The following is a 12726-nucleotide window of genomic DNA, read 5'->3' on the forward strand; positions in this document are numbered from 1 at the left end:
AGAGGTGCCTAGAGTCTTTCCTGTGTCAAAGCTCAGCAAAGAGCCTCACATTACACTCTCTCAAGGGGTTTATGCTTCCTAGCTTAGGCAGGACTGCAAGGGCGCAGAACAGCCATCTGCCAGATTCAAGGCCAGGTCTGACTTGGTGCAGCCCTTATGTGAGGCCCAGACTTAAGGTGATTATTCATAAACTGCATCACAAAAAGCAGCACTCCAGACTCAGGCACATCATCAAGCTGATGAGCAGAATGCAGGTCAACCTCAAATGCTAGTCCAAGGAAGCTGCTGCCCCCCAATTTTTTTTTTTTTAGGAATGTGATAATTTGCTACCTGTAGACAAATAATAAATAAATTCTAAACGCAGAAAGTGCTCACAAGGAAATGTCTAACATAAAGTAAAGCAAAGATTAAGCAAGCAGATGGCTTTAGATTAACAGTAGCTATGCATGTATTTTGTGAAACTAAAAATATTTCATTAAGAAACTTGGGAACAATCAAACCCAGTGGACAGAGTGAAGAGGGGCTACTACTCACAGCTCTTGTGTACTTTGGAGGTGTCCAGAGTGCTGATCAGCTCCTTGGTTAGCAAGGGTAGCGGTGCTGAAAAGATGACAACCTAAAAGCAGCCAGGAGTAGTGGTGCACACCTTTGGGCCCAGCACTCAGAAGGTAGATTTCTGTGAGTTCAAGATCAGCCTGGTCTACCTGGTGAGCACTAGGCCAGCCAAGCCTACATAGTAAGGACCGTGTCTCAAAACAACAAAACAAACAAACAAAAAATCCCACAAAACCCAGAAAAACCAACGGCCCACAAAACAAACAAACAAACAACAACAAAAAACAAATGACAATCCTGGAGCCAGAAAAAAAAATCACACTAGAGAAAATAAACAAAATGTAACAGCAGATAGAACAAAAGGAAAACCGATGAAACAATAAACCCAAATAACATTTGTAAATGCCATGAGTAACATGGGGGTGGGGGAGTAGACAGGAAGCTGGTTCAGCAGATACATAGCATACGTGTAAAGGACAGCAAGCAGAATGAATGCTCTGGAGTTCACCCATCAGTGACTCATTGAAGATGGGAATACCAGGCCTACTTGTTTGCTGGCTTGAGGAGCATGTCTGTAGTGTGAGAGCTGAGGCAGAGCCAAAGGCCAGAGGCTATCTTCTTACCCTGACAGTGAGGTCTTTTTTAAAAGCTCAGGTGTCACAACATGTCTACACATTGGCACAACTTCTAATACTGAAGCTATTAAAACGCAAATAAAAGATCACCAGCTTTACACGAAAAATAATCTGAAAACCAAGGCAATATAAATTAATTCATAGACATACAGGACTTAACAAAAAATTCGAACAGAAATAGACAGCTGACTATATAACTCCTGACTTAGGGTTAGGAGCTACAGAACATAGCTGAAAGCCCCCAAAGCCTCCTGCCCTGAACACAAAATCCACCTGGGTCAGTGCAAGGTTGGGCAGGAGAATCTTTCTGATCTTGTGAGGCAGAGACCAAGGTCCATTAGGACAACCGCTGAAGAGGCTCAGCAGCTGGCGCTTCCTGTGTGTGATCCTGCCAGGACACACCTCAGTTGTTGCCTCTATTAGTAAAACAGCCCCAAATCAACCCAGGGGAGGCTGGGCTGTGGCTGAGAACAGGCTCTGCCACACCTTTTAACAGTCATCCTGAACTGGTATAAAACTCTAAACACCAAGGAAGTTCCAGGCATAAGTGACTTCACCAGCAAGCTCTTCCAAATGTCAGGGATGAAAAGATTTTAAATGTATTCCCCTTAAAGAAAAATGGGTGACAGTTCAGTGTTGCAGATCCAGATGAAGCAAGGACAAGGATTGTAAGTCACTGTTACCTGTCACTGTATTGCAGCAAAAATGCATAGTGCTGACTAAGTGTCAGATACTGTTGCAGAATTTACTTATGCTCACTCATTCAGAAGTCAGTACTCAGCAAATTGTGAAATGCAAAGGATCAAAACCAGGCAGACATTTGAACATAAGATGGAAGGATGTGTCCTAAAGAAAGTACCAGTCCAGGCAAGGCTCAGAGTGGAAATGAGGTGTTTTCAGGGAATCCTGGGCTAGGGCAACCATGCAGATCCATGGAGAGCAACGGCAGCAGACCCTTAACCTTCTTAACAGCCACAGAAATTCATTCTAGGTGGAATACACACCTTAAAACTCTAAATAGGCAAACTACCAAATATTCTGGAAGACAGACTCCTAAAAGAAAGAATACCCCTATAGCAGTCAACACAGAAGACTTCTGCGACCTGAAGACGATTTCTGCCCACTAAAAAGCAAACAACTCTGAAGCAGACATTGCTAGTCACCCTCTAATTCAAATCCATTCAGGTATCATTCACCTGGAAGAAGGACCAGATCTCACAGGTCGAGGGCCATGACTGCCTTGGAACTTCAGAACAGAACATAACAAGTCTATAGTGATATTTTTCTTGTGTTTTAGTAAATAAAGCTTGCCTGAAGATCAGAGTGCAAAGCTAGCCACACTAGTCAGCCCTACAAGCCAGGTTGTGGTGGCACACACCTTTAACCCCAGCAACCACAGAGGCCGGGCGGTGATACACACCTTTAATCCCAGCACTAAAGAAGCATATAAGACAGGACGAGACAGGAATTTGCTCTTTTCAATCTGAAGATTTCATAGAGGTAAGAGCTCTCTAATGGTTTGGCTGCTTCGCTTTTCTGATCTTTAACTTGAACCCCAGTACCAGTCTCTGGGTTTTTATTGGTCATGCTATATAACTCCACATTTTCTCCTGTTTCTGACTGGCTAAAAACTATGGTTCTTTAACTTCCTTTTTAGAGTCAATTAATTTGCTTAAACAGCTTTCAGAACTTAGAAAGCACATTAACAATTATAAAGTCCCTACAACCAATAGGGACGAGAGAGGTGGGATGAGGTGTGGGAAGGTGTAGAGCTCCCTCTCTGGGTACCACCCTCCAGGAACCTCCAGCTGCTCAGCTCCTCAGATGTTCTCTGAACCCAGTCCTCTTGACTTTCTGAGGAAACATATTATGTAGGCATTACTAACTCTGGTCACTGGTGATCAATTTAACCAGCATCCCCTTCACTTCTGGGAGCTTGGGGTTGGGGTCACATTGCCTCTATCTTTCCAGTGGCCAGCCACATCCTGAAGCCACTTGGAGTTGGCCAGAAGACAACTCATTAGTATACAATGATATCACCCTTCAGAGAGTCTAAAGGTTCTAGGTGCTGTGTGTTTGGAAACCAACACAAACCAGATATTTATTTTACAGTGTTACAAAGACTACAAAGGGAAAATTATAAAAAAAATAGTACCCAAAATTTGTTAATAATTAAAAGACTGATACACAGAACCAGAATAAAGTTAGAAAGTTCTCTCAGAAACACTATTAGAAAATAAAAAGAAAAGCCGCTATGGATAAATGTGATCCCCAAATTGCAGAATCATAGGCTACTTCCCTTATCCATGCTTGGGATAAATGTTCTAGATTTCAGAAAATTTTTCTTCATTTTGTTTTGAATTTACAGACATCTTGGTGAGCATTCCTAATGAGAAAAGTGTAGATCTTCCTGTGTTTCATGTTTTTATTTGCCCCCTTCAGTGCTAGAGATGGAATTCAGCACCTCCTGTCCGGCAGTTGCTCTACATGGAAATGACTCCTAGTCCAAGTGTTAACATTTGGACACCAAGACAACGCTCAAAAACTTTCAGATATTCAGAATCCTTTCTTAGTGAGGTTTTATTTCTACTATGATCATGTTTCCTTCAGCTCCTTCAGCACATTCACAATAGCTTTTCCAGACAACCCCAGCAGTCTCCAGAGTGACCGTACTCAGCAGCACCAGCACTGTCTGCACGGGCTTCACACTAGAAGGAACATCTTCCTGGTGGATCAAATTTGCCTTTTCTAACGAGCACTTTTCACACATCCAGTCATCTTGTTTCATTTTGTACAGTGTGTATTTAATTCTTCCCCTGGTTTTTGGCTGAATAGTCTGCTTATTTGCAGGAGTTATTGCAAGCAAAGGGTGAGGTAGGGAGTGGGGAGATTTTTTTAACTATGACATGTTAATATTATATAAATTCTTAAAATGTTTTTCATATTTATAAATGCTATTTTTTATTACAACTTGGAACTTATTTCCTACTGTTACTTATTGTATGTAACTTGTTTTATTGAAGAATTCAATGAGAAAGTCAGTTATAATTTATAAAGAGCCACATAAAATGTTTACTTTTTAAACATAACAATATTATTAGTTCTTTAATAAGGACTGCTTGTCACATGAAAACTTATTTTAATTATATAAAACTTTCATGAATTAGGAAGAAAAAAAATACTACTTTACAACAGGATGTATAATGACAAAGGAAGTGTTTCAAATATGGCAAAGTCCCAAGGTTGACTTTACCAAGTTAGGACACATTAAGCAAGCTGAACTTCAGTCCTAAGGTAATTACAGTCTCACCAGGCTATTCAGAGAGATGCATGCCCAGGTGCAACGCTGGAGCTATCATGATGGAGAACAGCTAGCAGGACTGGCGGCCACCAAGGTGGGAACTGTGGCGCGGGAACAGGGCAGTAGTCTTCTTAAACTCCTGGAAGCTCCAGTGCATCTGCTCTACCTCAGCTCTGTGTTGTGCCCGGGTACGGCTCAACTCCTGCAGGAGATGTTCGTTGGTACTGACCAGGGAACTGGAGGATAAAAGGAGATTAACTGCTGAATCCCTCTCAGTACTCAGCCTGCTGCCGTGTCCCAACTCCCACAGCCTAACTCAAAATCCACAGCAGGAAGGATCCCAGACCCTTGTTCTGGCCAGGTTTTTCTAACTGCAGCAGTGCCAACACTTGTTCATGGCTCCATTATTTTCCACTTCTTACTGGCTACTGTCCCTGTATATGACTTTTCCATACCATACATGGGGTGCAACCCGATCCCTCGGCTTGAAGTTTCCGAAAGGCTCTGCTGGTCACTGTGAGCTGAATTTGGGAATAACTGAAATAACATACTACATCCTGGTCGCACAGGTTAACTGTGATTCAGCAACAACACAGAGCAGAGCTGGACTCAGAAGTGCTAGTGCCATTTTCAGTTTGTCAGCACTGCTTAACTCCCCCAGGTGGCCACAAGTTTAGATAAAGCAAGGCAACGCTAATCTCTGCAACTTTTGAAGACAGTCACCCCACTGAATAATCTATGAAGCAGGTGCTGGTCCTGTTTGTTTAAACCACAGAAATGACTGCTGAATAATATCGGCAAGCACATGAGTGGACAAAAGCCTCATTCCACTCTCCTCAGAGTTCTGCCCATATCTGGGCCAGGATGTTGAGAGTTCAACCACCAATGTCACTGGATGAACCACAGATGGCCCACTGGATTCCAATAGTCTATTGTTTTGCCTGTTATTGTTTTTGCCTCTAAATTAGTAACTCGGATTCCTTCCTTCCATTCCTCCCTACTAAGTGTTGGCTCAGTCTCCGCGGCCAAAAGCCTTTCCCTCTTGCTGCTGTAGCCCAGACCTGTGATGGGCCCATGGCTAGCCTTAAAGGGAGAGCTTAGCTTAGCCTGACTCCACATAAAGGGATGTGGTCACCTAGCAAGGGAACAAGGAGAAGGGTTAGAAGGGAGAAAGGAGAAAAGAGTGGTAACAGTGACCACAGGCCAGCTCGTCTCAGTTGGAGGCCCCAGGAATGGGGCCACTCTGATGACCTAGTCTCACTTAGGCACTTGCCTCCTTCCCAGAAGAAACTTCCTCAATAAAGCGAGGGTCTGCTTTGCCCAACCCAACATTCTTAGTCCCCCTTTGACTACCCACACAGCAGGAAGTAGAGATATAATTTCCATGGACTGCAGTGAAGGGGAAGGACATGCCAGACGATCCATGATCCAGGGGAGAACACTGTATCATACCTCACCATCTCTCACATGCACTTACCCCTCAGATCTCCTATACATACTTCCAGGTTCATACACACCTCAGTGTGTTCACACCTCAGTATTCATACCTCAGACTGTATACTCCAGTCTGTATCTCAGAGTACACTCCTTGCAGTCAACATCATCTCCATTTTTACCAAGAAGGGACCACTGATACTCATTGATATTCAAAGTTAACATGGCAATGCATGTGGGCCCTGAACACCAACTCCTGAGAGACACTGCCAGCTGCTTCTCAGTGCTGACCACCCGTGTTCAGCCTCCCCCTGTGGCCCACTCAGAGATGGACCTGTGGCTCTCTTGTAGCATCTGTGTGAGCTCCTGGATCTTATCATAGTGCTCCAAGTGCTGCTTCAGCTCCACAACTTCCCCTGAGAGCTGCTTCATACTTGCCTGAAGTCCTGAGGGAGGAAGAGAGAAAGTGGTATTGAGCAGTGATGTTCATTCACACATTCTGACCATTCTGGTTTAAATTAAAGCCAGAAAAAGAATATCAGAGGCTTAAAGATGGGGGTGAAGAGTATCCTGGCAACTCTGTTGTAGATAGAAGTTACTGACCCACCGGGTCCTGCGCACTTCAGTCCTAAAGACATACAGACAGACTTACATTAATTATAAACTGTTTGACCTATTGTCCAGGCTTACTACTAACTACCTCTCACAACTTAAATTAGTCCATAATTCTTACCTGTGTTTAGCAATATGACTTAGAACCTTTTCTCAGAAAGGCATTTTCATTGTGCTTCCTTTGCTTCTGGATGATGACAGCATTTCTGCAATATGTCTCCCTCAATGGGAACTAATACCCCTGCTACCTACTCCTGATACCCTAAAGCTGGTACCCTGAGGAGTCACATCCCTATGTGGAAGCACATGGTGATGACAGATAGCAGAAGACTCCTCCACTGGATCTGCCTGCAGAGTCTCCTTCTTCAGAAAGCAACCTGCACCCATAAGGGAACCTATGGCTTAGGGAGAAGCATTACCAAGTCTATGGTGGCCACACATCTGATGTATCCACTGATTCCTTCCTACCAGCACCAAGCAGCTGTTCTCTTTCAATCTACATGACTCTTATTATTTCTGTTTCCAACTCAAGGGGAAAAGAGATACCTCATTTATTGACTCCCTACATCTGAACAAAGGATATAGATAAATCCATATGAAGATACAAGGCAATGAAACTGTACAGTATCAGTAACATCAAGAAAGCCAGAAAGAAAAGTATGGCAAATGATGACAATGGCACTGGCATACAGTTCTCAGGAATCAGCAGTGTATAAACATCTGTGATGATCTGTGACAAGAAAACAGCCTCCCCAAGAACATAGGTGAAAGGGAAGACAGCAGGGGCAGCCTAGTTTTAGGACCTGCCAGGAGTCCCACATTAACCAAACTTCAAGAGACACTAGATGAAAACCCAAACCCCACAGGAGTCTCAAGTCTGTAATCCAAAGGACTAGGCCAAGTCCCAGAGGTATGGTAGTATATGATGTCTATGTCTATGGGGATCATTGCCATTAGTGGGTATCAGACAGATCCAAAGTAGAAGAGCCCCAAAAGACCCATTTTCCTGGGTCAATGACAGGATTATGGTAGATTAAATGAAGGTTTCACCTTGCTAGTGAGGGGGAGACCAGGTGTTCCATGTAATCTAAGGAGCTGGCCAGCCCAATCCCTTTTAGAACAAGTCCCTCGTTGGGGAAAAAAAAAAACTGCTATTGGAAAAGGGCTGAGCAAACCATGACAGCAGAGAGAAGGAAAGGGAGGACCAAGAAGTTCCTAAAAGGACACAGTAGTATTTCTGATTCATACAGTCAGAAAAGGTGCTATCTCCTTGAAATCACGGAGGACAATGTGATGCAAAATGAGTGACAGAAAAGCCCTGCAGCCACAGCAGGAGTGTGAGGAATCACAGTTTTTGAAAGTCAGGTCCACAAAACAGGTACACCCTCCACCCAGCATTTCAAAATGAGTAAAGACAAACAGAAAATGAGACAAGAAAGAAAGAGCAGCCTGAGCCAGAGTTACAGAACGTCAGAAAACTCATGTTAGATCAGCAATAAAGAGCATCACACTAGAACTGAGGGCAAGGCTAGAACAATACAGGTCTGTCTCACAGAACCGACTAGCAAGGCACAATTAGCCCTAAGGATGCAGAGTACGGCATGCATACCATGGCAGCAACCAACAGCTCTCATTATGGATCTAAGACCCATTCAACAAGACGGAAATCATGCCTGGTACTGAAAACCTAGTCAACTACTGAGGGCTAGTGAAGTCATGAATCCTGGAGGAAAACTAACAACCATCACTTTACCAAACCAGCACAATCCCTAACTACCCTTTAAATTTTATTTGTCTTTATAGCCACAGATAAGTGTAGTCTTCACTCCTTATCAAGGGAACGTCTCTTTGCAACAGATGGAGACTATTATAGAAAACAAAAGCCAGTCAGAATGCAAAATTGTAGATCCCAGTTCCAATAGACACATCTACAAACAACTCACCACAGTTAAGTTTCAGGAAACATTATGGAAGAAGGGAGGGGACTGGGGAAGGCTGTAAGAGCCAGAAGATCAGGGGGCTTGCTATGAGACTGTGTCTCCTGGTAATGTCAGAAGCTACACCCATAAAGTCTTGTCAACATGACTGCTTAAACATGAGCTGAACAACAGACATGCCTAAGTGGATGGGGAAAGACCACAAAGCTTTAAACCCTACACAAAGAATTACAGCCTACTAGGGAATTCTGGCAGTAGGAGAATAGTCTTTCCCAGGGACGAGTACACTGCTAACTGGTTATCTAATACCAAATGGTCAGCCCTAAAAACATACATAAAAGTAACATTCTATAGACTGAACAGGTTATATTTGGAAGTATATATACATACACACATACATACATATATATGCATGTAACAACAATTAATGAAAAAGGAGGTCATGAATTTGAAAGAAAGTGGTATATGGGAGAATCTTGAGGGAGGAAAGGGAATGGAAAAAATGACATATTATAATTTCAAAGAGAAAAATAAATAAATAAATAAATAAGATGAGATGGCACCCGAGGAAAAATATCCTTCCCAAACAAAACAAAAATCCCCTCTAATTAAAAAAAGGAAAATAAAGAACGTTTATTATTCAACAAACACCCCATTGATAGCGACCAGCAAGAGATCTGAGGAGACCTTGACTCAAGAGTCAGACCTGGGTGGCACTCCCCACACATGGTGCTTCGTGTGGCAAAGGCTATGGTGCAAAGGATCAGGAACGAGGCAGTTACCTCCTGGCTCTTTAAAGTTTCTCTTAAAACAAGAGCAATGTGTACTCAACAGTCTGCCCTCCTGCAACACAGATGACCACTCTAAGCATTGGAACTAGCCTCTTCTTAAAAACATAACACTCCAAAAAGTGAAGAAAGAAATAAAAATTATCTGGACTTGAAAGAAACAGTGATCACAAACAGCCATTAAGACACCTGCTTTCTCAGGAAGCAGAAGAGTCAAGATTCAGATGGTGGTGGAAAACAGCCAAAAAGTTACCTCCACACACTGCCCCAGATGAGCTACCATTAACAATTGGGCTGGGTCTCCAGACCTACTCTGGCAGTATTTACTGATTCCAATTCCTGGCATAAAGTGACTTAGAACAATGTCTACCCTATGCATGCATGAACACTCAAATTTTACCAAGCAGTATTATCAAATAAACTGTGTACTTACCAGTGATCTGCAAAGTTAATGCAGTTGAAGTGTCTGAATTTTTTACTTCTTTTTTCACATTGAACAGAAGAGATTTTAAGTTATTATTCTCTTCCAAAGATTTGTCTAAATGTTGTCTCAATGTGTCCTAGAGGTACAGAAAACAAATGTAGACAAGTCAAATTTAGTCAATATATTTAATGAATGGAATAAAATTCTGAACAACCAGTAGGATACTGGTGGGAGAATACGCTGTAGTATAATTCTGAATCACAATAAAAACAAAAAATCATACTCTCCAGCACATTATCCCACCAGTAGGGTACCCTAATTACCCACTGGAAGCAAAAGGACACAAGGAAAGGAGAGAAGGGAGGTGGGGTATACACCAGAGGAATTCAGGCGCAATACCAGAAGAGCAATGATTGGGCCTCTCTTTCCATGAGGATCCCATTGTCACAGGGATCCCCAGGGCCTCTATACTATTCAATATTATTGGCATCCTTCCTATGGGAACTCCATTATGATATGGCTTCTCAGTCTACAAATGTGTGGGATTCTATCAGTAATCCCCTATCACAAGTAGGAACTGAGGCCTGAGCTCCTTACTATCTTCGTAGGCAGGGAAAACGCTGAACACAAACTGGGCTGTTAAGACTGGAACATAAGACAGACCCAGACTACATCAGAGTCATAATAACAGCTGTTGCAAGGTGGTACAAGTTACCAGGCTTCTTGACAGGAGTCATGCAAGCTGCCTGTGAAGTCAGGGCTCCCACAGATCTGTACTCACCTGCCTGCAGCTCGGGTACCAGCAGACAAAATCATAAAGGTCTGAGCTCTAGACAGGACCCCATGCCCTTCTACCAGGGGTTGGAAAAGAGGAGTGAGAACTAGCATCACATCAAGACCCAAGTCCAGTTCACAGGAAACTGATGAACTTATTATGTATGTGGCAACCCTACCCTTTCTGCACGTATATACCCATTAGGCATGATGCCTCCTATTAAAGGCTGATTGCTAGACCCAAAACCATTTCACTCCACTGCAGCTTTAAATCTTCTTTCAAAGCACCTCACAATGAGGACCCACACAGGCTCTTCTTTCTGGCACTAGCTCTCAGCGGTGGGTTGTGCCGGCTCCTACCTGTCAATCATACTCCAGGCTGTGATGGGCACAGGTAACAGGGACTGAACACACCCAGACTGGGCAGGTACATCTGGCTTGGAAACTGTATTAAGGATACCAGGTTAGGGGCAGAGTCTCTCTCTGCCTCAAGACATAATTCTAGATGTCACAGGAAGCTCCATCCAGGCTAACATCTCTACCCTGTGAAGCTCACTAGGACTTGACAATAGTCACTCTAGACAGTGGCTCTTGTTGGTCCCTTACATGCACTTTCCCAGTTGACCCAGGAGGTGGTAATTACCAAATGAATTTCTGATCTACTTGCTGGGCTAGTCCTTCTCCAAGGCTGGATCGTCAGCAGCATGCCTCAGCTCACTCAGACAGGGAACTTTAGCCTGTTCTTAAGGTTTCCCTTTAGCACAGATACTTCTGTGCATCACTTCCATACTGCAGCAGGGCAATACTGACTTCTGGACTCTCTTTCTGGGTGCCGCTGTTCCAGATCCATCAGGGCTGACTCATACTGTGTCTGCCTTAACAGGTACTACCTATGGTTTTCTTGTAAGACTATGCTGTGTTCCACAGAGACAATACTCTGCATAGCACAACAGTCAAGGCACACTGGGCTCGGGCTCTCTCCAGATGACAGAGTTTTGTGCACATGCAGGAGGTCCACAGTGTTTTCAATACCAGAGACCGTCTGTATCAGTTCACTGTTCTTTCATTTTCTCTAAATTGAGGTTTCAAGTGTCATCTCTTATGCAGATCTTCCAAAAATGAAGATATTTAAAGGCAACTTTAAACTTTCCCCCAGAAAGACTGGTATATTCATCTATTTTATAAATAAAGTCACTAAGGCAGGAGGCAAGCCAGGCAGTTGCTGCAGGAATCCACTGGCTTAGTGTGCACTCAGTTCCTAGGTGCTCACCTTGCCAGGATGGACCAATACACACTGACAGAGGGGACAAACTGGCAACCCCTTCTTGGTGTCATAAAAACTCCTGCAATCCATACAGAGGCCCACATGGTATCAAGACTTTCTGTGAGGGAGCCTGGAAGAACATCCTGACGTGTCAGGCTTTCAGATCAGAGTGTTGAGCTTTGGCAACCGATTTGTGCTTAGTTAATACCATCCTATTGCAGAAGCTGGCCATAGCATGTTGGTCCAAGGCTCATTTTGAGGTTATTATGTACTACAAAGTCACAAAGCTAAGCAGACAATTAATACTTGCTCTGGTGGGTGCACTCGCAGGTGGCTCTGTGGTCTAACCCTTCTGCCTTTGATGTAACTATCAGCATAAGCTTAAAAGAAATGAGAGCACCCCAATACTTTACACATGATACAATCCCATAAGAATCAATTTAGAGGTGACATCCAAGTTTGTATAGTTCTTTCTGGGTACCACCTGCTGTTAGGGAGTCCCCTAGACTCAGACACAACCTTCAAATGTTGTCTAGTTGGTGCAGAACAGAGCAAAGACCATAGATGACCCAGCTAATCGGAACCTTATGTAGCAGGACTGAGAAGCCTATGCCAGGTACAAAATGAGTCTGGTTCACTTCTTCTTCCCCCATCTCTTCCATCCAGACTCTGAGAAGACAGCGCCAGGCAGAAGTTTGGCAATCAGCAACAACACCATCGTAAGTTCACTGTTTTCTGGGATCTGGGTGTGAAACAGTCAGGGAAGTCCTGGAGAAAAGAACTGCTAATAGGGGAAACTGCTTGGTCCTGGAGCCACAAGAGGGAGTGTATGTAGTATTATGATGCTTTTTATCTTTTGGCTCTTTTTGCAGGGCCACTACCCAGCTCCCAAATAAATCACATGGAGACTTATTCTTAGTTATGAATGCCTGGCTTTAGCTAGGCTTGTTTCATGCCAGCTTTGCTTAACTTACATTATCCTATCTACCTTTTGCCTCTAGG

General features: G+C 43.4%; 1 protein-coding gene across 3 annotated transcripts in view; it reads right to left on the reverse strand.

The window, feature by feature from the left end:
• Positions 1-3752: 3752 nt before the first annotated feature.
• Cep72 (centrosomal protein 72) overlaps positions 3753-12726 on the reverse strand; it is a 29077-nt gene continuing 20103 nt past the window's right edge. For all 3 annotated transcript variants that reach the window (XM_048459115.3, XM_048459142.3, XM_085676565.2), the window contains 3 exons: positions 9696-9822; positions 6260-6371; positions 3753-4727 (listed from right to left, as the gene is read on the reverse strand). In XM_048459115.3, the coding sequence (XP_048315072.3) occupies positions 4562-4727; positions 6260-6371; positions 9696-9822 (405 nt within the window). In that variant the 3' untranslated portion in view covers positions 3753-4561. The remainder of the gene's footprint in view (positions 4728-6259; positions 6372-9695; positions 9823-12726) is intronic.

Source organism: Myodes glareolus, chromosome 15 (assembly GCF_982192425.1).
Source record: "Myodes glareolus chromosome 15, mMyoGla1.1, whole genome shotgun sequence".
NCBI classification, from domain to species: domain Eukaryota; kingdom Metazoa; phylum Chordata; class Mammalia; order Rodentia; family Cricetidae; genus Myodes; species Myodes glareolus.